The sequence below is a fragment of the Mercenaria mercenaria genome, chromosome 10, assembly GCF_021730395.1.
Source record: "Mercenaria mercenaria strain notata chromosome 10, MADL_Memer_1, whole genome shotgun sequence".
Lineage (NCBI taxonomy): Eukaryota > Metazoa > Mollusca > Bivalvia > Venerida > Veneridae > Mercenaria > Mercenaria mercenaria.
Window position 1 is genome coordinate 65,306,158 of NC_069370.1, and position 27,584 is coordinate 65,333,741.

Genomic DNA, 27,584 nt, shown 5'->3' on the forward strand with positions numbered 1-27,584 from the left:
CTATAAATGGTGATGATGATACTTACATATTAGATCTACCGGTATTTAATAAATCTGTAAAGTGGTGTTTTTGCCATCGGAAGCATAGCTTGAATGCAGCCAAGTTTAATAAAACAAAATGATATGGCTTTTAGAGAAACGGAAATATTTCAGTTTTAATCTGATCCTCAGTATGTTAAAGCCAGAATATTCTTTCAAACAAATAAAAAGTCAGACAGATTTTATTTCGTAAAAAGGCCAGGATAGTATCAAAATTTCAACCTGATTTTAATTGTAAAATAATATCAATTGTCATGAATTTAATATCTGTAAATACCTAAGTAGTATTGTAGTCCAAATAATAGGACGTTTCGGGACAGCGTGATAACTTTGTCGCTAGCCTCAGACGACGACGATATCACCTACTGTATTCGTTAAAGTTAGAATAAAATGGCGTCCTCCATGGAAAGACTTCGCCGTTGCAAAGTGAACAACAATCTACACAGAATGTTTGAGATTTTAGAGATAAATATGAATTCTACCGATACAGAACGATTCAAAACGCAAGTACTTATATCTGGGATCTTAGGAGAATTTTGGAAAAAGGGTAAAACGTCGCAAATCCCTAGAAAACTGTACAAGTGTGATGCTTTCACTTTCTTAAGATTCCTAGAAAATAAAGGTTTCATTGACAGCACAAATACGAAAATCGTGCAGGATGCAGTCAGATCAGTCAGGCCCGAAATATATGAGTTGGCTTCAACAGAGACCAGTAATATAGGTAAGTGCCCAGTTTCTGTCAGAAGTCTGGGATTCAGTAAGAAAACCAGGACCTGGTGTTTAGAGGCCTGACTACTTAAATATGTATAAGACTGCATAAAATACTCACAAGGGTGTCATGCAGTATTTATAGATAGATAAGACAGCGGATGATGATTGCAGTGTTAGAGAGATGAGATAATCTTCCATGGGGATTTCAACCAGTTGATTTGAGATTTTATACAATGTCCACCATATTGAAATGATATAGAGTGGTGGAACCTATGCTCGCGGTATTCCTATGCTCGCGATATTTCGATAAATATTCTTTCTGCAGAAGCACTGATAAAAAATATTTCATCATGCTATGTTCAACACCGGTCAGTGGTGAAATGCCTTTACAACAAACGTAGTGATACCCGCGCGTGCCGCTCACGTGACGTATACAGCAGCCGATACATTTTACACAATCTGTATCCGTCGCACAAATCTCACACAAATATGTCAAAATCACTAACTAAAGTTAGTTTTTTTAGAAATCATGCATTACATTCAGATATAAGATACATTTAAGAGCAAGATGGGATGAATGTGACGCCTGGCTACACTACGATAGCCTTGCGAACCATGAAAAGATCGATGTTGATCTAAGTATTTTGACAAAGTCCAAATGGTTCTTTCTGAGATGTAGGGAGGGGTAAATTTCCTAAACAAAAAAAGAAGTGTAGAAAACATTAGCGAGTTAATCACTGTCGTTGTTTGAATCTTTAATACTTGAACATTCTGTTTTTAAACAACATTATTATACGTTTTTAAGCTTCTAATAGTGACTCTTTTTCTGTAAGGGAAATATACACATAGAGGCACATACTAAATTTTATCCTCATTTCTTTTGTTTTTCACATAATAAATGAGTAATGTGCTAAATATTGTATTCGCATATGCTTGTTTGTTCATTTTAAGCCTGCTGAATTTTTTTTTTCGTCCTTAGTTTAATCGATATTACATACCGCCAGCATAGGTTCCCTTCAGGGCGAATTTTCACCTTTTCACGTATGCCGTGTCGATAGCTCACGAGACGACCAAGTCACGTGATGACGCACATCAACAATATGTTTTGATAAAAGGATGATAACTTTAAGTTTTGCATAGGCAAATGGAAATAATATTTTTTTCTTGCTTCTTAAAAAGATTATATATGTACAAAATACCGCGAGCATAGGTTCCACCACTCTAAACTAGTTGGTACGAATGAATGCGTGAAAACTACTTTGCCGCTTTTTAATTTAAATGTTATTTGCTTTAAAGTTTTAAACATGTACTATGTTTAAATTATGGCAGTGGCTAGAGAACCGGAATCGGTTCCCTAGACTGCGAACTTATTCGTCCGGAACCGGTTCTCTAAGCGATATACCGTACATAGGCTAGGGAACTGGAATTTTATTTCTATGCATAATACTGCTGAAATCCACTTTGTTTCTTTTGGTAAGTATCATGTGCATGCTCTTATCTTAATTAGTTAATTAATTTTACCATTTCAGCAAGCTATACCCTTTTTATTTATTTGTGTTTACTGTGTCTCCAGAAGTGTACTCGCCACATACTGTCCTCCATATTGGAATGATATAATAAACTAGTACGAATGAATGCGAAATCGTCGACACTGGAGCCGAAATAAACTTGAAATTTAAACTTAAAAGGTATAAGACAATAAAAGAAACGTTTAAAACAAAATAAGTAATTTCAGTATTGATTACATATCTTTGAACGTGAAATGTGATCAAAGAATATGTATGAAGTTTTAAGGGCAATTAAATTAGTTTATTCATCCATAAACATGTAATGACACAAATACAAACCAATATTATCTTATATTTAAATAATTTAAACATAATACAAGTTTAAAGCAAATAACATTTAAAAACGCTAATAACATTTAAAAACTGCAAAGTAGTTTTCACGCATTTGTACTAGTTTATATCATTTGAATACGGCAGACACGGTATGCGGCGAGTACACTCTGGGAGACAGTAAACGCAGATAGATGCAAGGGCATGGTAAAATTAATTAAGATAATAATATATAATATAATATGCATGACAGTTACCAAGAAACAAAGTGGATTTCGGCAGTATTATGCATAAAAATAAAATTCCGGTTCCCTAGCCTATGCACGGTATTTTGCTTAGAGAACCGGTTCCGGACGAATAAGTTCGCAGTCTAGGGAACCGATTCCGGTTCTCTAGCCACTGCCAAAATTATTCAGATGTAATATTGTATTGTTTTGTATGTGCGTCATTAGATGTTTACGGATGTAAAAATAATTTAGTTGCAATTGAATCTTCCAGCGGATTCTTTGATCACTTTAAATTCTGGTTAGTAACACCTTGGCATTTCACATGCACAAGTTTTTTATTGGATTAAAGTTTGCAAGTGATTAGCGGATTGAAAAAACAAACAAACAAAAAACATGTGATCGGTACAAATAAACAGAAATTACTCAATTTGTTTTAATTGTTCCTTTTATTGTATTGTACCTTTTAAGTTCAAATTTCAAGTTTATTTCGGCTTGCTCCGATTTCCGCATTATTTTGTACTAGTTTATATCATTTCAATATGGCAGACAGTATTCACCGAGTACACTTTTGGAGACAAAGTACATGCAGACAAATGCAAGAGCATGGCTTGCTGATATGGTAAAATTAATTAAGATAATAACATGCAAAAGAAACAAAGTGAATTTCGGCAGCTTTATAATTATATATAGAAATGAAATTCCGGTTCCCTAGGCTTAGAATGCAGGGTATTTTGGCTAGAGAACCAGTTCTGGACGAATAATTTCGCTGTCTAGGGAAGCGATTCCGGTTCTCTAGCCATTGCCTTTTGGGACAGCGTGACAACTTCTGACTGTCGCTGTCTCAGTCATGTCTAGACTTGCATATTTCTTTTAGGAAATCCCCAATGAAATCCGTTGGGAATATGTACAAAGTATTTGCAATGATTACATCTCTGATAATAAATTTATGTTGACTTTAAAGCATAAACTTGTCTCCCGGACATTTTATGAATGTATAGTTTGTGTTTTCTTTCTGTAATTTAGTGTCCTCAGCAGTCGGTTGTTTATTGAAACCGGTGTCAGGGTAGATATCTCCTCGCACCTGTCACATCATATTTTCGAATATTTAAGTCTCTTATTTAAAAATATGAATTAAATTCAACCTATTTGAAGTTTCTACATGAACACTAATGTTTAATTCATTTTATTAAAGCAAGTAAGTCTGACTAATATTAAGACTACCCCTCCCACCCCTTGCATTTGTGCTCCCCTGCATTTGCCCTCCTCTCTTTTTACAGTGTGTAAGTTATGGTGACAGCCATAATTTTGGATGCCGGCCATTCTTAGATGGTGCCTAAGTTGGAAGATAGCTATAATTTAGTATATATGTAAAAAGATAAAGCAGTCATGACAAAATCCTATCTGCCAGTTGAACCTGTTTGGCAAAAAATGTCTAGGTCTGACGTGGAGTGTCAGGGTGCAGGGTTTTCCCTGACATATACAAAACACTGCGTTGATGCATTTTTGTCTAGAATGACACAAAAAAAGCGTTACTTTGCGCCATCAATGGCCTGTCCAGTTCAACAACAAAGAATTATCTCTCCCTCCACTGGGGAGACATATTGTTTTTGCCAGTCCGTCCTTCCGTCTGTCTGTCTGCCACACTTCATTTCCGATCAATAATTGGAGAACAATTTGACATAGAACCTTCAAACTTCGTAGGATGTTAGGGCTTATGGAGTAGACGAACCCTATTATTTTTGGGGTCACTCCATCAAAGGTCAAGGTCACTGGGGCCTTAACATCGGAAACCATTTCCGATCAATAACTTGAGAACAACTTGACCCAGAATGTTGAAACTTAATAGGATGATTGGACATATAGAGTAGGATGATTGATCATGCAGAGTAGATGACCCCTATTAATTTTGGGGTCACTCTATTAAAGGTCAAGGTCACAGGGGCCTGAACATAGAAAACCATTTCCGATCAATAATTTGAGAACCACATGACCCAGAATGTTGAAACTTAAGAGGATGGTTGGACAAGCAGAGTAGATGACCCTTTTTGATTTTGGGGTCATTTGATCAAAGGTCAAGGTCACAGGGGCCTGAACATGGAAAACCATTTCCGGTCAGTAACTTGAGAACAACTTGACCCAGAATGTTGAAACTTTTTAGGATGATTGGTCTTGCAAATGAGATGATCCCTACTGATTTTGGGGTCACTCTGTTAGAGGTCAAGGACACTGGGGCTTGAACATGGAAAATCATTTCCGATCAGTAACTTGAGAACCACTTGACCAAGAATGTTGAAACTTCATAGGATGATTGAACATGCAGAGTAGATGACCCCTATTAATTTTTGGGTTACTCAATTAAAGGTCAAGGTCACAGGGCCTGAACATGGAAAACCATTTCCGGTCTGTAACTTAAGAACCACTTGACCCAAAATGTTGAAACTTCATAGGATGATTGGACATGCAGAGTAAATGCGTGACCCCTATTGATTTTGGGGTCACTCTTTTAAAGAACCATTTGACCTAGAACCTTCAAACTTCATAGGGTGATAGGACTTACAGAGTAGATGACCCTATTGTTTTTGGGGTCACTCCATCAAGGTCAAGGTCACTGAACATAGAAAACTCTTTCCAATCAATAACTTAAAAACCACTTGACTCAGAATGTTGAAAATTGAAAGGATGATTGGACATGCAGAGTAGATGACCCCTATTGTTTTTTGGGTCACTCCATCAAAGGTCAAGGTCATTGGGGCCTGAACATGGAAAACAGTTTCCAATTCTTAACTTGAGAACCACTAGGCCCAGAATGTTGTAACTTATTGGGATGATTGGACATGCCAAGTAGATGATCCCTATTGTAGCCAACCATCAGTGTCTCTTTGACTTTCGCTCGTGTCCCCATTTGACTTCTTGCATATAAGACTATGCATTGGGGGAGACATGCGCTTTTTTTATCCCCCTGCCAAAGGCAAAGGGGATATTAGAAATGCTCTCTGTCCGTGCGTCCGCAACTATCTTTGTCCGGAGCATAACTCCAAAAGTACTGGAGGGATTTTCTTCAAACTTCATACACTGATAGAACACATTGGGAGGAAGTGCAGTGTGCAAGAACAATAACTCTACCTTGCCTACTTTTTGACTTATTCCCCTTTATCATATTTTCTATAAAAAAATTTGTCCGCAGCATATCTTTTTCATGCATGGAGGGATTTTGATTTATCTTGGCACAAATATTCACCACCATAAGGTGGAGTGTCATGCGCAAGAACCAGGTCCCTAGTTCTAAGGTCAAGGTCACACTTAGAGGTCAAAGGATACAAGAACGAAAACCTTGTCTGGAGCACTTCTTCTGCATGCATGGAGGGATTTTGATATAACTTGGCACAAATGTTCACCACCACAAGACAGAATGTCGTGCACAAGATCCAGGGCCCTAGGTCTAAGGTCAAGGTCACACTTAGAGACCAAAGGTCAGATACAATAATGACTTTGTCCGAAGCATTTCTTCTTCATGCATGGAGGAATTTTGATGTAACTTGGCACAATTAAACACCATCATGAGACAAAGTGTCATGCACAGTTCCCTTCTTTAGAATTACTTCCTTTTGTTGTTACTTTAAATAGCTTTTATTGTAACTTTTTCATTACTAGTCGTAGGGAAAAATCGAGACCACTCTTCAGTAGTACAACATGCATGCTACATCCAGTTTTGAGGTGTATTTTGACAAATCTCTACCTAGTAAAGATTTTTTTGTGGACTTACAATTTTTTTTTTTTTTTTAAAGATTGACTTCCATTAGTTGTTACTATAAATAACTTATGTTGTAACATTTTTATAATTGACCACAGGGAAAAAACAAGACCACTTTTCTGTGGTACAACCTGGATGTTACTTTCCAATTTTAGGTGTATTTTAAGGTATCTCTGCCTGGTATGGAGTTTTTTTGTGGACTTAGAAAAACAAAAGACTTACAGTGATTACTAAACAACCACAAAATTAAAATTCCATTTGCAAATACAGCTGCTAGAGTAAAGAAATTTGCTGTGATGGGCATATATTGTGACATTCTGGCACTCTTGTTCCCTGTTAGCTTTCCATTCCTTCTTTTTACAGTAGCCATATAGAAAAACATCATACAGCTATGGCCTAGAGCAAATAAAGTGTGACATTTTGTCAAAAAAATTATTGTCTTTAAATTAACTTTTTTCAGTTACATTTTATAGCAAAACCATCAAAGTTTATAAAAAATGTTAGGTTTTAGAAAAGTAATTGACCGTTTTGAAAAAAAAACAACAAGGATATTGTCAAAATAATACAAAAATTAAAGAATAATTGGTAAAGTTACATTGAAAAAGCTCACAAAGTGAGTGATGATTGACAGCAAATACACTTATTCTGGGGTGCATATGATTTGAACAAATGGATTTCTGTGTTTTACATGTGCCATATTTGCTCTCCAGTATTTTTTTTTCAGAATATTTCAGAAAATGAATAGGAGAAAGTCAGTAATGAGAAATAGAAATTTTATTTTGAGTAATTATGAACATGTAAAATAAAAACTAACAGCTTAACACATATAACAATGCAACATCTAGGTATGTGTCGAGTTTCATTATTCTAATATGAACCACCCAAAAGATATTAGTTTCTGAAATTAGCCAGTATTTTCAATTTAACTGTTAGGGTTGGGACAAATTATGTGCATGTGAATTTATGAAATGACTAGTGTTATAAGTAATTAGATTTCATCAGAACTAAAAGTACTCACATAATACAGGGAAACTTAAATCAACAAACACAAAGAATATTACAGTCTTGGACCCGATTTTAATTTATTACTGCTACATGTATTTATCAAGAAAATATCTAATGTTTTAAGTTTACTAATAACAAAAGGCTTAAAACACTGTTGTTCACATTTTAGTGTCTCTAACATAACTTTGGGGGAACAGTCAATCAATACAGCAGTCAAAATATATTCTCCACTTTACCTTTCTAAGAAAAAATCACAAAATGAGGGATTCCTCAAAAAATGTTAGGGTTGGGACATTTTTCAGTAAGGTAAAAATGCTGCTTTTAAGTGGTTGGATTTGTCTGAAGCATTCACTGTACAGTAATATTGTTTCACAACTCACTGATAAATGATCCTTCATAAATCTAATTCAAAGTAAGTTGCCAAATATGATCTTTCTTGTCAGAAATCTTACACTATAAGGAAGTTTTAAAATGAACCGTTTTCATTAGTTTTAAGAAATGTCACAAGAATGAACAAAAGTACCAACATAAGTTACGAACATAACAATGCAAAATTTAAAACATACTTTAGTATAGTTATTAGTACCACCAGTATTCATTTTTCACACTTTTTTATGAAGATATAGCCTTTATAGCGTTAGGGTTGGGACATAGTGTTTTATGTTCAACAAATGAGAACTAAAAACTTGCAAACTGTAACAATGTCTTGACTTATTCACTGATCTCAAAGGTATTGTCAATTCCAAAATGTAAACAATACAATGTACTTTCTTAGCACTCTTAGATTTTACAGTAAACACTGGTTATACAGCTTCGGATATACCGGTAACTAATATATTTGTTGGCCTGGTCCTAATACTTTTTAGCTCGACTATTCGAAGAATAGTCTAGCTATTCTACTCACCCTGGCGTCGGCGTCGGCGTCGGCGTCACACCTTGGTTAAGTTTTTGCATGCAAGTACATACAGCTATCATTTAAAGGCATATAGCTTTGAAACTTATTTATTCTTTTTCTAGGTCAATTACCAACCTCACTGGGTCAAGTTCCATAACTCTAACATGTATTTTGAGCAAATTATGCCCCCTTTTGGACTTAGAAAATTTTGGTTAAAGTTTTACATGCAAGTTACTATCTCCAAAACTAATGCAGATATTGAATTGAAACTTCACATGTGTCTTCGGGGTTATAAAACTAGTTGATAGCACCAAGTCCCATAACTCTGACCTTCATTTTGGCCAAATTATGCCCCCTTTTGGACTTAGAAATTCTGGTTAAAGTTTTGCGTGCAAGTACATACAGCTATTACTAAAAGGCATATAGATTTGAAACTTATTTTTTCTTTTTCTAGATCAATTACCTACCTCACTGGGTCAAGTCCCATAACTCTGACATGTATTTTGGGCAAATTATTCCCCCTTTTGGACTTAGAAAATCAATCCTGGTTAAAGTTTTACATGCAAGTTACTATCTCCAAAACTAATGCAGATATTGAATTGAAACTTTACATGTGTCTTTGGGGTTATAAAACTAGTTTATAGCACCAAGTCCCATAACTCTGACCTTCATTTTGGCCAAATTATGCCCCCTTTTGGACTTAGAAAATTCTGGTTAAAGTTTTGCGTGCAAGTACATACAGCTATTACTAAAAGGCATAATTATAGATTTGAAACTTATTTTTTCTTTTTCTAGATCAATTACCTACCTCACTGGGTCAAGTCCCATAACTCTGACATGTATTTTGGGCAAATTATGCCCCCTTTTGGACTTAGAAAATCCTGGTTAAAGTTTTACATGCAAGTTACTATCTCCAAAACTAATACAGATATTAAATTGAAACTTCACATGTGTCTTCGGGGTTATAAAACTAGTTGATAGAATCAAGTCCCATAACTCTGACATGTATTTTGGGCAAATTATGCCCCCTTTTGGACTTAGAAAATTCTGGTTAAAGTTTTGCGTGCAAGTACATACAGCTATTACCAAAAGGCATATAGCTTTGAATCATATTTATTCCTTTTCTAGGTCAATAACCAGCCTCACTAGGTCAAGTTCCATAACTCTTAACATGTATTTTGAACAAATTATGCCCCCTTTTGGACTTAGAAAATTCTGGTTAAAGTTTACATGCAAGTTACTATCTCCAAAACTAATGCAGATATTGAATTGAAACCTAACATGTTTCTTCGGGGTTATAAAACTAGTTGATAGCATCAAGTCCCATAACTCTGATATGTATTTTGGTCAAATTATGTCCCCTTTCGAACTTAAAACTCTTTTGATATTTAACATTTTGGGTAATAATTTCCTGCTTCTGTGACAATATTTCGAATAGTCGAGCTTGGCTGTCTTACGGACAGCTCTTGTTTTATTTAATGTACATGTAACCAGTTATAACAAATCTTTAGATATAAGGAACAGTATATTTCTGTCAGAAAATGAAGACTGGACAATATTGTACCTGTTTATAAAGATCTGTATGATACTCTTTAGTATCAATGTTTGAAAAGATTATGTTAATTGTTTTTGGATTTTTCTTTTGTCATCTGCATCATATTTTTCTCTGCCAGTCTTGCATAAATGAAAATTGCCTGCACTTATATTATTATGACAAATAAAAAACACCAAAAATACATACATGTATAACATTCTGCAATACTTGTGTGATTAAAATTTGATTCTTAATAAAAGTGAGCAATTATATAATGTATGTAGATAAACTCTTTTCAAGGATATAACTGCCTTACCATGTAACCAGAAAACAGATTTATTGTGAAGGTAAAATGGTTTGAGTTTACAAGATGTTTTTTTCTAGCTAAGATATGTAAGATAAAATCAAATTTTCTTGAATTGAAATAATAAAGACAGTCACTGTGTTCAGTTACTTGCTCATTTATAAATAAAAAACAGAATATGGAGGGGAAATATAAAACTACAACATTGGAAAATAAGTTTGAAATTGGTGGTCACCAATTTTATCATATCTGACTTGATAATTCTTGTTTGATGTATTCCTTTTTTACAGTATACATATATCATACATTTATAGGAAATCATTTGTTATGTGGATATAAAAAAATCTGGATGTAAGGATCACATTTGAAAGGTCCCCAAGGAGTTTGTAATAAGAAGAGTTTACTGTACATTATTTTCGGCTCATTTCAATTTCATTGTCTTTAAATTTTACGTATGTCACAGCTTTTGATTTGCTTTTACTTTTACTTTCTTTGCTAAATGATTTCTTTTTCCATGTTAACTTTGTTAATTTCAGTTTAATACTTAATACTCCTTTCTGGCTTTGAAAACACACCATTAATTCAGCAGCTGTCATTAAAGCCAAAAAAGTGTCCCAACCCTAACGGTACTGACTGTAAGGCTGAAAGTGACTTACTGAAGGCTATATTCTTAAATAAATGTATTGAAATGCACTGTTTCAACAAGTTACAGTTAGGATTAACTAGATTTAGTTTAATATCAGAAACACTTTCCTTATTTTTGTCATTCCATGTACCTGACTTTTCCTTTCCTGAAATTTTCAGCTTATATGATGCGAAAAAGTAGAAGGACTTGTACAAGAACATTGAAGTGAAATTTTATATGAAAAAGCTTGAATATGTTGTTGTAAATAATGTCTCTAAAACCTTTTATCATTAATCCTGTTACAGTAAACAAGTTAAAAAAAGCATGTTAGGGTTGGGACAAAAAAGCGTTAGGGTTGGGACAAAATTAAGGATGCCCTGATAGTGGGTATAGTAGAAACACAGCCATAACTGAAATATTAGTGCAAACAATAAGCCTTAAGGAACATGATGAGACAAGACAGGTATGCAAGACTCATTAAAACAACATTATGCATACAAAGGAACAAGCTAACTGTAAAACCGTTAGGGTTGGGACAAAAAACAAGCATAAAAGGATACTTAATGTGTGATGACATGCAAATGTAATGTAAAAACTGAAATGTTTGTATTAAAGTATACTGTATTAGCTATCAAAAAGAACATTTTATTTTCTAATATGTTAACTTATTTTGTTTTAACATATGTATATATGAGAAAGGTATAAATTAAAGTGTTTGGCTTCATTTGGGTACTTTTCAAAATACGTTCAAAAAAATTTTTGAAACTAAATCTGAATATTTCAGTAGTTAAAATTTATAGATTTGTGGTCAGCACATTGTATAAACATGGTAAATGTGTAAAACAGTTGATACAGAATATTTTCTAAATGAAACAATAAAACAAAAAAAGTTATGTCACACGAAAATAGCTATTTTTGGAGAAATTCTGTAACTTCAAATGTTCATAAATTTTTAACCAATCAACCGATTTGCCTGAAATTTGAAACATAGATGGTTTAAGACTGCCTTATCAAAAAAGTCAACTGTTAATCTATATTTGTGCAAAGACTGTTCTTTCATACTAACCTTATTTTTTGCTTCAATAAAATGTACCCTTATTTGCTTTAGGCCTTATTTATGAAATCAACTTCTGCTGCTTCTGGAACATTCGACACCAGAAGCGTATTATTGTCCTCTTCCAAAGTTGCACACTCTTCTAGCCTGTTTAAGCTTTGAAACTCAGTTGAGCGATCAAGGGCTATCATGGCTATCTTGTTTCAAGTGGGGACACTTGGCCCATTTTAGTATAGGGGCCATTTAAGCTAAAAGTAAAAAAAAATTAACAACTTCTCATGAACTGATGGATGGATGTCCATCGAACTTGGTATGTAGAATCATTTTAAGGTCCTCCAACTTTATTCAAAGGGGGTACTTTACCTGGTTTATGTTTGTGTGTGCTAAACACAGATATAGCAATTCATTATTCAGTGTGTCATACATATATTCAAGGTCAAGTAGTCAAGGTCAGGTGAGAGACTTAGGGCAACTTTGGCCCTCTTGTTTTGAAAAATCTGTTATAATTGTAGTGATAGTAGGTTAATAGGCCACTTCCAAAAGCCATGCTGTTGGGTTAACCCTTTAGTGACATAGAGTGTGTGCCTGCGGATCACAGTGTCCAGGTTTGGACCCCAGTAAAGACCTTGGTATTTTTCTCTCCCAGGGTTTACTTTAATGGTGACGAGGATGTTTGACAGACTCATGCAGTGAGCATGGAGGGTCGTTCTGAACAGCTAGTGAGCAGGTGAAAAGTGTAGTGATAGTAGGTTGATAGGCCACTTCCAACGGCCATGCTGTTGGGTTAATCGTTTAGTGACATGATTAGAGTGTCTGTCTACGAATCATGAGGTCCGGGTTTGATCCCAAAAGTGACCTTGGTATTTTCTCCGCCAGTTTTTACTTTATAATGTTTGTGCAAGTAGGCCATACTGTAAATATTTAAAGCTTTTTGTAAACCATTACCCAATTTGAAAATTTATAACTGAAAATCTGAAACTATAAAGGAGAGGGTGTAAATTATGAAATGTAGTGGAAAAAAACAGATTTTTTTTCATTTTGATTTTATATTCATTTTGTTTTAATTGAAATGTGTGAGAAATTATTTAACGATTTTATCAACCATGAGATTTGACAAATATATGCACCTTAAATTATTAAAAGGTAGACTTGAAAATGATCATACCATGGTAGCTTTCCTGTACTTTTCTTTTATTATCATCACATTCATTTTGGTTTAATGCAGTTGAGGTGGATCCAGTGGTGGCCTACATAGAGAAGACAGCTCCACTTCAGCCGCATGAGTTTGGCATATCTTGGCCAGTTGGTGTTCCTGCCAGGAGGAGTGAGAGACTGAAGGTTTGTAGTTATCATGTTCTAAATAAAGTCACTGCTAGGAAATAGAGGTGCAGTTAAATGTATGACTAATGCTTTGTTTTTTTATGGCCCCGAAGGGAGGCATATAGTTTTTGAACCATCTGTCTGTCATTCTGTCCGCAATTTTCATGTCCGGTCCATATATTTGTCATCGATGGATGGATTTTCAAATAACTTGGCATAAATGTGTACCACAGTAAGACGACATGTCGCGCGCAAGACCCAGGTCTGTAGCTCAAAGGTCAAGGTCACACTTAGACGTTAAAGGTCATTTTTCATGATAGTGCATTCGTGTCCGGTCCATATCTTTGTCATCCATGGATGGATTTTCAAATAACTTGGCATGAATGTGTACCACAGTAAGACAACGTGTCGCGCACAAGACCCAGGTCCGTAGCTCAAAGGTCAAGGTCACACTTAGACATTAAAGGTCATTTTTCATGATAGTGCATTCGTGTCCTGTCCATATCTCTGTCATCCATGGATGGATTTTCAAATAACTTGGCATGAATGTGTACCACAGTAAGACGACGTGTCGCGCACAAGACCCAGGTCCGTAGCTCAAAGGTCAAGGTCACACTTAGACGTTAAAGGTCATATTTCATGATAGTGCATTGATGGGCGTGTCCGGTCCATATCTTTGTCATTCATGCATGGATTTTAAAATTATTGGGCATGAATGTGTACCACAGTAAGACAACGTGTCACGCGCAAGACCCAGGTCCATAGGTCAAAGGTCCTAAACTCTAACATCGGCCATAACTATTCATTCAAAGTGCCATCGGGGGCATGTGTCATCCTATGGAGACAGCTCTTGTTATTATATGTATCTCACTTGTGTGGTGTACTTTGCAGAGCTGTTTGAATAGGTATGTTATCCTAGAGTGACACCAGCTTGGAATAAGACGTTTTTTAGTTCACCTGAGCACAAAGTGATTGGGGTGAGCTCACAGTCTGGAGTCCATTTGGGGTCTGTCGGTCCACACTTCCCTTAAAATGACATCTCTTAATCCATGTGGTGGAAGTTGATGAAACTTGACCAGGATGTACCTAAGGTCACCAGGTCTTCTTCCAAAATTGTTCAGACCGTTCTGCTTAGTTGCACATAGCGACCTACAGACCTAAAAATAAAAAAATATTCAGACAGAATCTCGTGAACCACAAGTCTGATTTTGAAATATTTTCACACAAGTGGTCATTGTTAAACCATCTACCAAGTTTTTTTTCGTATTATTTTGATTGGTCAAAAAACATGGCCACCAAAGGGCGAGGTCACATTTCCTTATATGTACATGTATATATTGGAAACTTTAAAAGAAAAGTTCTTATATGAAACTGCTGGGTGATTTTAAAATAATTTCACGCAAATTGACCTTGTGTGACCCTCTACCAAGATTGTTAAAATTATTCCAATTTGTCATGGTCATCAGAGGGCATGGTCACTTTTCCCTTTATGTATATAGTTGATGCTTAAAAAAAAAAAATTTCTTGCGTGAAACTGTTGGGCAGTTTCATAAAAAAAATGGCCGCCGGGGAGAGGTCACTTTTCTTTATATGTATGTAGTGGAAACTGTTTGATATTGTCTCTTAGTATCCTATGTCATCATTCCCCCAACACACACACATATTACTTGCCAGTATTTATTTAGTAGAAAGTTTTAAAATATTTTTGTCAGAAAACACTAGCACCATGTCAAAACATTTTCCTTGCATAACTGTCTACCTTAGGTGAGCAATCTAGGGCAATTTTGGCCCTCCTGTTTGAGATATATGTCACATAATGTGTAGTGTGGTATTGACACATCATGTGGCTCTTGGTACCACTTCCAGAGAAGGAAAGTTCAAGCTAGGAGGATAATATATATAATTATACATGTATACATATTTAATCATCACATGGGTATCCATGTCAGGAGTTCTCTTTAGAAGAAACCAACCAGTTAGTATTTCGTTTGGATACTAAGATTAGATCACACAGGTGGGACCTCTGTGACTGAGTGTTTAAGGTCACAGACTTCAAACCACTTGCCCCTCACTGCTGTGGGTTCAAAACTTTGCAGGGGGTGTCATGTGAGGAGGCCACCCGACCTTGCAGGGGGTGTCATGTGAGGAGGCCACCCGACCTTGCAGGGGGTGTCATGTGAGGAAGCCACCCGACCTTGCAGGGGGTGTCATGTGAGGAAGCCACCCGACCTTGCAGGGGGTGTCATGTGAGAAAGCCACCCGGTCTTGCAGGGGGTGTCATGTGAGAAAGCCACCCGGCCTTGCAGAGGGTGTCATGTGAGAAAGCCATCCGGCCTTGCAGGGGGTGTCATGTGAGAAAGCCATCCGGCCTTGCAGGGGGTGTCATGTGAGAAAGCCATCCGGCCTTGCAGGGGGTGTCATGTGAGAAAGCCATCCGACCTTGCAGGGGGTATCATGTGAGAAAGCCATCCGGCCTTGCAGGGGGTGTCATGTGAGAAAGCCATCTGGTCTTGCAGGGGGTGTCATGTGAGAAAGCCACCCAACCTTGCAGGGGGTGTCATGTGAGAAAGCCGCCCAGTCTTGCAGGGGGTGTCATGTGAGAAAGCCATCCGGCCTTGCAGGGGGTGTCATGTGAGAAAGCCATCCGGCCTTGCAGGGGATGTCATGTGAGAAAGCCAACCGACCTTGCAGGGGGTGTCATGTGAGAAAGCCATCCAGCCTTGCAGGGGATGTCATGTGAGAAAGCCATCCGGCCTTGCAGGGGGTGTCATGTGAGGAAGCCACCCAGCCTTGCAGGGGGTGTCATGTGAGGTAGGCCACCCAGCCTTGCAGGGGGTGTCATATGAGGAAGCCACCTGGCCTTGTAGGGGATGTCATGTGAGGAAGCCATCCAGCCTTGCAGGGGGTGTCATGTGAGAAAGCCATTGGGCCTTGCAGAGGGTGTCATGTGAGAAATCCACCCGGCCTTGCAGGGGTGTCATGTGAGGAAGCCACCCAGCCTCGCAGGGGTGTCATGTGAGAAAGCCATCTGGCCTTGCAGGGGTGTCATGTGAGAAAGCCACCTGGCCTTGCAGGGGGTGTCATGTGAGAAAGCCACCTGGCCTTGCAGGGGGTGTCATGTGAGGAAGCCACCCAACCTCGCAGGGAGTGTCATGTGAGGAAGCCACCTGGCCTTGCAGGGGTGTCATGTGAAGAAGCCACCTGGCCTTGCAGGGAGTGTCATGTGAGGAAGCCACCTGGCCTTGCAGGGGTGTAATGTGAGGAAGCCACCTGGCTGGCTTATACAGTATGTAAAAGGTTGGTGTTTCTACCTGGATGTCAGGTTGTGCCTGAAATAATGCCCAGAGGGGTACCTAGGCCTTCCTGCACCATTAAAAGCTTAAAAGTTGCCATTTGACTTATATTTGTTGTGGTAAAAATAGTTCATTAGATAAGTTCCTCTCATCAGTATTTTTACCAGTTTTCTTTTCAAGCTTAGTAGCTAGTGGAATAAATTACTCTAGATAACTTAATTCTCACGCAAGGTAAATATTCTCCATGACAGTTTAACAGAAAACTGAAGTCATTTGTGTTTTGCTCTGTACCGTATGAAAAACTTGAAAGTAACCTGATGACACTAAGTTGGTACTGATATTAGCGGTATGGAATTTATGAATGAATTGTAGGTTAATTGTCCATTGTTACGTCATTCCAAAAGTTACTGTTAAAAATGGCCATAAGCCTGTGATATCAAATGTAAACATTGCATGCAAATTGCAGAAACGTAAATGTGAAGAAGAAACAACAAGTGACAAGATAGAGAGAAGGATGAAGAAGAAGAGAAGTCCAACGACAGACTCGGACCAAACCTGCAACTCTGAACCTACCTCATATCCTCCAATTCATTGTCAGCAAGTACATTCTTGTGGTAGGTTTATTTCAAGCTGTTATTGATGGCAAAATTTATGTGTATTGATAATTCTAAGATGACATGATTTGTTGTTCAGTTAAACATAGAAGAAATCAAGTATTGTATATATCTGTGATAAACTACATGTATCTTTAATGTCAAAATCAGTGGTAGAACATAATAACCTCAAATTGTCACATTACATGTGGCTCATTACTACTCTGATTAATAAAGTTCAGCATAATTCTTATCCTTATTTTCCAATGTATATGAAAATAAACAATAACTTCTTGTGCTTTATTGTCTGATTTACTATGATTCATCCTTCGGATGCTTGGATGTTTAACACTAAGGCTATAGGCTCTGTGGTTCAATTCTTGTGCATCTAAACTCTGAGCCATGGTGAATTGGACAGTAAACCATGTGAAGGCCTTATTGTCCCCCCACTTTTTTTCAAAGAAAAAAGGGGGATATAGAAATAGGCTGCTTCCTTCCGTCCTTCCTTCTGTCTATCCATCAGTCACACTTTGTGTCCGGTCCATAACTCTGCCATCCATAAAGGGATTTTAAAATAACTAGAAAGTAATTGAAATCAGAAGAAACATACCACTTTCTAGATGCTTTTATATTAAAGGGAGGTAATTACAGATTTTCATAAAAAGAAATAAAATATACATTTTTATTAGGGATCTCTATGTAATGGGTCTTTTTGTTCCTTAAGTAAACCTTTTTAACAGAATATATGTATATGAAAACTGAAAAGTGTCATAAAATGTTGCTCAAATGTGATTGACAGCCTTTAAGGTATGCATCACGAACCTTTAGAAAAAAAAAACTCTGACATGAATTGCATGGTAAAAATAATGTGATAGATTGTCAATTTACATGTGAATTTAAAATTTTAGTTTTGTTACATAACTATTTCAGTGTTGCATAAAACCAGCATTCTTTTTGATGCTACAATGTACATGTAGATACAGAAACAGTTATTGAAGTGGTGTAAGCCTCCAGATGTACATCATATTAATACCAACATATTCAGAAGGCTCATAAGTCATAATGACTTTGTTTTTGATGTGGCTGTCACATTTTTTTTATAACAAACGTAAAGTTCATTACTGTTTCATTAAGTCTTGCTTTTGTTAGCTGTTTTCTCATAATTATTTTCATATTTGTCGAAAGTTTGAATATCTGGTTCAGGTAGTAGGAAGTATTATTGAAGCTGTAATTTTTGATACCTTCCTTTATGTAGCTGATCATATAAGATCATGACATTGGGCAGTATTGAAAATAGTGCCTTCTAATCATGTCATTATGATTGTATACTTTCTAATGTATTTGGACTGCCACTTTTAATAAAATTTACAAGGTCTATGAAACTTAAAATTAATCATAAATCAGTATTACATATAGGGCTGGGATGATTTCAAAATTTTAAAACCGGTTAATCAATAGTTTGAAATTGAATCGAACCGGTTAATCAGCAGCCATATTGAAAATGCTGTTTTCTTTCCTCACGACCGTATCAAGGTACTTCAAGCAGCTGAATTCATTAAAAACTTACCGGCTTTATCGTTTGCAAGCAGTATGACAGTTAATAAGTCGTATTTTTTCTTCTTTTTTTTTTATTAAAATATATCATGACGGGCAAATCCGAGAATATTGTTTATGTTCAAGTTGATGTGTTTTAGTGGAAATATACTGTGGATCTATATGCTGGTCAAAGAAATGTGCAAAGATAAAGTACAACTCGTGGTGTTTATAGTTTGGGAGCGATTACCAGTTTTGCAAAATTGAAACCGGTTTCACCTAGTAATCGAGTTGGATCCGATTAACCGAGTAATCGTCCCAGTCCTAATTACATACAGTATGAGCATGATAAGTAAAGTAGACTAAACTCCTTAATCTCTACATTAAACTTCTTCTGCATGACTGATGTAGAATAGCAGAGAGGTGCTTCCATTGCTAAGTTGTTAATGTTGATGAGTTTTATTTTTGCCTGTCACCTTCCAGCCTTGCTATTGTAGAATTCTTCCATGTGTGGAAGCCCTCTGGCAAGCTTGAATTTCGGTGGTCCTATCCAGGTGCCACCTATGTCTAAATTAAATCCTAGAGGCTCACTTGGGTGTTCTTCCACCACCTGAAACCTGAAATTCACCATCTGACATAATGTATCAGTGTGAGTTAAAGCTCAGCAAACCAAACAGCTTTTCCGCACATTTTACAGTCTGCATATTAAGTATTTTTGTAAATATTTATTGCTTTGAACACATTTAAACCCATGTTCGTACAAATCTAGAAATGGACCTTATAATTTAGTATAAAAGTATTCTAATTACTATATTGTTTCCCTTAGATGTAAGATTACGGGTGAAGGTTGAGTATGTGGACCATCAGGAGGTACTAGGAAATAGCGTACACAGTCACAAAGAACATGAGATAGAGCGACAGTTTGAAAAGTTTAACCAGGCGAGTACGATCCTGAAATCGAGAGACCTCGGAACTGTCATATGTGATATAAAGTTCTCAGAGTTAACCAGCCTTGATGCTTTCTGGAGGGATTATACAAATGGTGCTTTACTTGAGGCCCTGAAAGTGGTCTTTATTACAGGTAAATAAAGCACTGTCATTGACTCATAGTGATAAACATTATGATGTACTGACTGACAATAAATGTGTTAATTATATCCACGAGCATAAATTCAAGAATGAGATTGTGTGAGGTACAAGGGAAAACAATCGGTTCTATCTCAATGAATAAAACTTCATATATTAAAACACTTCAACATTGAACATTTCAGCAGATTCTTTGTTAAAACATACATTTAATACTTCAGTTCTTAGAATTTCCTATCTATTTGATATTTATAAAAGTCTTTTATTGCCTTAAAATTCGTTGTAACTTTTTTTTTACCATCGGAAGTTTACAGAAAGCTAGTTCCAATTTAATTTTGTGCTTGAAATCTTTTTTCACAATCAGCTGACATAGAAAATATTATTTTGGTACATGTTTTTAGTTTAATAACCAAAATTCAGCTTCATTTGTTTTGGATCATATAAATGTCTGTCATATTTAAGGTGGCATTGATTCTTGTCTTCTTGTTTGGAACTGCTTGCCCGATTTTGAAATAATTGCACACAAATGGTCCTTGTGTGATCCTCCACTAAGTTTGTTAAAATCATTCTGATTCATCAAAAAAGCATCACTGCCAGGGGCCATGGTCACTTTTCTGTATATGTATAATAGTGGAAAGTTTAAAAATCTTGTATAAAACTGCTGGCCTAATTTTGAAATAATTTTACACAAATGGTCCTTGTGTGACCCTCTACAAAAATGGTTCAAATTATTTTGATTCATTGAAAAACATGGCAGCCAGGGATGTGGCCATTTTTCCCTATATGTATACATTGGGAACACTTAAATATTCTTGTCAGACTTTATGATTATGACCCTTTACCTGGTCAAAATGTGCATGTAGGGCCTAAATAATTGAGTTCCATGTGTCACAGAAAATGTTTTACCTAGAGTCATCAGACGTTAAAGAAATGCTATAGGTTCAGCATGTGAAGATGTGCAAATAGGTGTTTTGATTGTTATAAACCGCAAAACTGCTAATCCCCTGAAAGTAATTTTTATCATTTAAATATTCACTGCTTAAGGGGTTTAAAACTTCACATCACTTCATTCACATGAGGAAGCCATCTAACTGGCTTAAAGAAAGCAGGTGGCTCAACCCAGGGGCGAGCATGTGCCTGAAATAATGCTTGGGGGACACCTTGGGTCTTCCTCCACCACCTAAAGCTCTAAAGTGACCATATGACCTAAACTAGTCAATGTGACAACAGCAAAAAAGAAATAACAACTTATTTCTTTTCTTTTTTGTATCCTGTGTTTCTTGATATTATAGTTTTGTCATTATTTCCCTTTCTCCACCTCGACCAGCTTTTTTTAGCTCACCTGTCACATAGTGACAAGGTGAGCTTTTGTGATCACCCTTCGTCCGTGCGTGCGTGCGTCCGTCAACAATTTCTTGTCTGCACGATAATGGTTTCATTTATGATTTTATTTTAACCAAACTTGCACACAACTTGTATCACCATAAGATCTCGGTTCCTTTCTTGAACTGGCCAGATCCCATTATGGGTTCCAGAGTTATGGCCCCTGAAAGGGCCAAAATCAGCTATTTTGACCTTGTCTGCACAATAGCAGCTTTATTTATGATTTGATTTTTACCAAACTGGCACACAACTTGTATCACCATAAGATCTTGGTTCCTTTCTTGAACTGGCCAGATCCTGTTATGGGTTCCAGAGTTATGGCCCCTGAAAGGGCAAGAATTAGCTATTTTGACCTTGTCTGCACAATAGCAGCTTCATTTATGATTATATTTTAACCAAAATTGCACACAACTTGTATCACCATAAGATCTTGGTTCCTTTCTTGAACTGGCCAGATCCCTTTATGGGTTCCAGAGTTATGGCCCCTGAAAGGGCCAAAATCGGCTATTTTGTCCTTGTCTGCACAACAGCAGCTTTATTTATGATTTGATTTTTACCAAACTGGCACACAACTTGTATCACCATAAGATCTCGGTTCCTTTCTTGAACTGGTCAGATCCCATTATGGGTTCCAGAGTTATGGCCCCTGAAAGGGCCGAAATCAGCTATTTTGACCTTGTCTGCACAATAGCAGCTTTATTTATGATTTGATTTTTACCAAACTGGCACACATCTTGTATCACCATACGATCTTGGTTCCTTACTTGAACTGGCCAGATCCCGTTATGGGTTCCAGAGTTATGGCCCCTGAAAGGGCCAGAATTAGCTATTTTGACCTTGTCTGCACAATAGCAGCTTTATTTATGATTTGATTTTTACCAACTTGTATCACCATAAGATCTTGGTTCCTTTCTTGAACTGGCCAGATCCCATAATGGGTTCCAGAGTTATGGCCCCTGAAAGGGCCAAAATTGGCTATTTTGACCTTGTTTGCACAATAGCAATTTCATTTATGATTTGATTTTAACCAAACTTGCACATAACTTGTATCACCACAAGATCTTGGTTCCTTTCTTGAACTGGCCAGATTCCGTCATGGGTTCCAGAGTTATGGCCCCTTAAAGGTCCAAAATTGGCTATTTTGGCTTTTGCAGCCATATAGAGCTTTCATTTATGGTTTTATTTGATACAAACTTCTGAAATATCTTCAACAACAATAAATCTTGGATTCCATGACAAAATAGATCCAATCGTAGGTTCCAGAGTTATTTTATATCTGATTACCTCCCCTGATTGTAGTCAAAATGGATTTATATCAGTAAGTACTTATAGGACTTATTTGAAATTTCATTGTTGTCATTAGTTGGACTGAGCCAATCAAAGTAGATAACTATGGACTGATTTTATGTCAAATTACCTCCCTTTATTTCAAATTAAAATGGGTATATCTCCGTAACTAATGGAGATACTGATCTGAAATTTCATTTAATATGTCAACAGATTTATCTGGCAGTTTCTTCTTTTGATCACTTACAATAATTTTCTTTTGATTACTTCCCCTTTACGTTAATATAAATAGCTTATTTTAGTAACTTTTTTACTATTGGCCGTAGGGAAAAATCGAGACCACTTTTCTATGGCACAGCATGGATGGTACCTCCAATTTTTAGGTGTATTTTGACATATCTGTACCTTGTAAGATTTTTTTTCTTTTTGGTTAGATTTCTTCCTTTGTTGTTCCTGTCCTTTGAACTTAGATATTTTTTCTGAGGACCTTCTTGTCCTCAAGTGCAATGATAACAGGTGAGCGATATAGGGCCATCATGGCCCTCTTGTTTCAGTTTCTTGCATGTTTTTCTCTGGTAATGTCTGCTAGACTGGTAGACATAACTTTCCAGTTTCTATTACTTAACAGTGAAAGACAAATTGAAAGTTTATTTAGTCCTGTATTGCCAACAAGAGTCTTTGACCATACAGTGACAGATAATCCTTGTTAAGTATCTATTTTGGAAAAAAAAATTTGTCTGTGCAAGGGAGACTACTCCTTACCCTGTTAGAATATATTGCCTACACCTTTTATTCCCCTTTGTTTATAGAAGAGCTTGAATTTTCTAGCTCATATGAGCACAAAGTGCTCAAGGAAGTTGAGCTTTTGTGACCACCCTGTGTTTGTTGTCTGTTGTTGTCTTGTATGCATCATGCATAGTTCGTCATCAGCAATTTGACTGTTAAACATTCTAGAGGTCACAGCTTTTGAAAATTTTAATGAAACTTCGTCAGAATATTACTGTCAATAAAATCTAGCTAGTTCATTACCATGTCATCTGGGGTCAAAAACTAGGTCACAAGGTCAATTAATAGGAAAACTTTGTTAACTCTGTAGAGGCCACATTTTCTGCCTCATCTTCATAAACTTAGTGAGAATGTTTGTCTCTATGAAATCTAGGAAAAGTTTGAAACTGGGTTACTTGGTTTCTAGGTCAGATCATAGAAAAACCTTGTTAACACTCTAGAGGTCAGTTTTTCCTACTTGATCATCATGAAAGTCACTGTCAGAATGTTTGTCTCCATGAAATATTGAATAAGTTTAAAAGTAGCCAAACTGAATGTTTGGCTCTGTGAAATCTAGACGAAGATCAAAACTGGTTTATCTTAGGTCAAAAACTAGGCCATAAAATCAATTCATAGAAAACTCTTCTTAACACTGTAGAGACCGCATTTTCCATTTGATCTTCATAAAACTTTGTCAGAATTTTTGTCTCTTTAAAATCTAGGTCAAGTTTAAAAATCATCTTGGTCAAATCTAGGTTACTTGGTTAACTCATAGAAAGACATTGTTAACACCAAATAGGCTACTTTTCTACCAGTTCTTCATGAGACTTTGTTGTCTGTTTAAATTCTAGGTTAAATTTGTAACTTAGGAAAAAGTTAGGTCATTAAGTCAGATAATAGAAAAAAATTTGTGAACACTTTAGTAGTCACTTTTTCAGTTTCATCTTAAATATGTTAAATCGTTGTCAAAATGTGTATCTGTATGCAATCTAGGTCAGCTTCAAAAATGGGGTACCGTAGGTCAAAAACTAGGTCAGTAGGTCAAATTTTTGAATGCTCATGAAGATTGAACATGAATTAAACTATATGTCAGACTGTTTATTAGTTGTTCTTTGAAAATGAATATGCCATGTCTGTCACACCAAATTATCTTTTGTTGTGAAATAAACATTCTTGTATACTTCCAGAGTCATTAAATGAAGCCGTTGGACATGAACCTCTACGTCTTCTTGTTTCGGTTGATGAGGAAGATTATAGGAAAGGACGTCTGAAGCTTTTGAAAAATCTCATTGATTGATATCTTGTGGAACTGAAACAGACAGCAGGCTTTCTGAATAGGAAACCAAAATAGAACTGTATGGATGTGATCATTTTTTTGTTACAAACAGCATATGTTTGAGCATATATATAATTGAAAGATCAGGTGCAAGGGCTGACCCAAAAGTAATGTCACTTCATTCATTGTGCATTATTCATTGTTATATTACTATATAAATTATATCAAGATATATTGGTACGTTCATTCAGTTGTGATTACAAAGTTAAAAAATTTTTTTTTAGAGTTGTTTTGTTTTAAATACAAAGAACTTCAAAATACGTCACCGACTACATTACGACTACAATCACTGTCTGACATCAAAATAACAAGCAGTGTACCTTATCATATAAGAAATTGTAATGATGTGATATTACATTTTTCAGCAGTCAACTGTTAAAACTATAGTAGGTTAAAGTTTGCTAGAAAGTGCTAGGCCTTGTTGTTGCTTAGTGACAAAAATATTGATCTCTGACGTCTCTTACATCAGTGATATGTGGCAATCCTCATTACCATGCTTTTTTGCATGTCAGTATCTAGATAAGTAAGCAATAATTTTTGATATTTCAAAAAATATTGAAAATTGATCAAGGAACTTTGATAAGAATTTTTGTTGCTTTCTTTTTATACACATTTAAATGGTTCCAGTGACATAACTTTTGCATCAATCCTTGTACATTCTCTTAAACTGGAAAAGACAAGCATCTTGCTTTCTCTGTGGGAAACCTACTCTAAAATCAGGTATTTTATTGATGCTAAAAATTTCTTTCTTTTTTTAAAAAAATTTAATTAGTTCATCGATGAGAATACTTGCATTATATAGCCAACTTTTGAACAGTTGCTTGTGGCACTTTGTGAGTATTTATTTCCGATTACAGAATGTTGGCGAATATAGGGAAAATAAATCCTGCACAAAAATCTCTGTATATAACAATTACTAGGTTGTTATAGGTTTTTGTTAAAAACAACATGATTGTGTGCTGTTATTGAAAGATTGGGTACATTTATGATAATGGACAGCTGACTTTTTGAAATAAGATATATACCTCTAGTTTTCTAGTTAACATGATACAGAGTTACCATGGACAATATAGAAGTTTGCTGGTTCAACAGTGGCTGTAACATACTTTTTAAAACAATTGAAATTGACAGGATATTTATTTTGTTTGATAGCTTGGAATGGGCAGAAAAACTGCAGAATAATGTTCAGATATATTTAAATTAATAACACATTCAGAATGGTTCTGTTTTCCAGTATGTGGCAGAATATCCAGTAAATTCTTGTGCAGTTCACATACTGTTTTTTAAAAACCTGTCTGTCTGTCTTGCTGTTTTGACTGTGCATTTTAGCTGCAGTTTTTTTTGTTTCATTATCTGTGAATATATGGAAGTTGATAACCAACCAGACAACTGACTTTTCTTATCTGTAAAAACCTTGTGTTATTCAGTTTTGAGAATAGACCTGATTGCTGCATTAGAAATTACAAATGTATATAATGTTTGCTTGTCAGTGAATTGTTTATACAAACTTGTTTTTAAATTGGTTGTTTAATGTAAAAAATATATATAATGGTTGACTTAGAATTTTACTGATTTGTGGTTATTTATTTGCAAAAAGCCTTAAGTGAAGAAAATAACAAATTTAACAGCTTTCATGCATATGTTCAGAACAAGATTGCCTGTGAACACACTTTTGTTTTTTTCTCTGATATTAGAGAACATGCCAACATTTCAAACAAGCACTGTGTATTTAAATTGAAATACAGGAAAAAGTAATGTCTTGAACCTGTTTAGAAAAGATGACTGTGATAGTTTCCAATATATGTAGATTTAATATGTCTCCCTACTCTGGGGGGACATATTGTTTTTGCCCTGTCCATCTGTCTGCCCTTGCATCTGTCCATACGTCACACTTCATTTCCGATCAATAACCGGAGAACCATTTGACCTAGAACCTTCAAACTTCATAGGATGGCAGGGCTTATGGAGTAGACGACCCCATTGTTTTTGGGGTCACTCCGTCAAAGGTCAAGGTCACAGGGGCCTGAACATGGAAAACCATTTCCGATCAATAACTTGAGAACCACTTGACCCAGAATGTTGAAACTTCATTGTTGTCATTATGGACTTATATAGGATGATTGATCATGCAGAGTGGATGACCCCTGTTGAAATTGGTGGGGTCACTGTAATAAAGATGGTCACGGGCCTGAACATGGAAAACCATTTCCGATCAATAACTTGAGAACCACTTGACCCAGAATGTTGAAACTTCATAGGGTGATTGGCCATGTGGAGTAGATGACCCCTATTGATTTTGGTGTCATTCTAATAAAGGTCAAGGTCACAGGGGCCTGAACATGGAAAACTATTTCCAATCAATAACTTGAGAACCACTTGACCAAGAATGTTGAAACTTCATATTAGGATGATTGGACATGCAGAGTAGATGACCCCTATCGTTTTTGGGGTCACTCCATCAAAGGTCAATGTCACAGGGGCCTGAACAAGGAAAACCATTTCCGATCAATAAGTTGAGAACCACTTGCCCCAGAATGTTGAAACTATATACTTTATAGTATATAGGATGATTGGACATGCAGAGTAGATGAACCCTACTTATGTCACTCGATGAAAGGTCAAGGTCACAGGGGCCTGAACATGGAAAACAGTTTCCAGTTCATAACTTGAGAACCACTTAGCCCAGAATGTTGAAACATTGTGGAATGATTGGACATGCCAAGTAGATGATTCCTATTGCAACCAACCATCAGTGTCACTTTGACATTTGCTCCTGTCCCCTATTGACTTCCTGCCTATATGACTATGCATTTGGGGAGACATGCGCTTTTCTACAAAAGCATCTTCTAGTTGGTATATACTTTTGATAAGTGTAATTCTGTCATAAGTTTGCTAAAATTATGGAATCAAAAATAATTTCTTTCTTTGTATAAAATGGGGAAAATGTAAATATTTTTGTCTATGCATGCTGCTTTTGAAAAAGAGAAAGAAATCTTGAAACAGTT

The 27,584-nt window shown here is 36.1% G+C and overlaps 1 protein-coding gene across 1 annotated transcript; it reads left to right on the forward strand.

The window, feature by feature from the left end:
• Nucleotides 1–414: 414 nt before the first annotated feature.
• LOC123561387 (death effector domain-containing protein-like) lies at nt 415–27,584 on the forward strand. The gene is made up of 5 exons (XM_045353725.2): nt 415–760; nt 13,209–13,321; nt 17,063–17,210; nt 19,549–19,803; nt 24,431–27,584. Exons 1-5 carry the CDS (start codon nt 430–432, stop codon nt 24,538–24,540), a joined length of 957 nt encoding a protein of 318 aa, XP_045209660.2. The 5' UTR covers nt 415–429; the 3' UTR covers nt 24,541–27,584.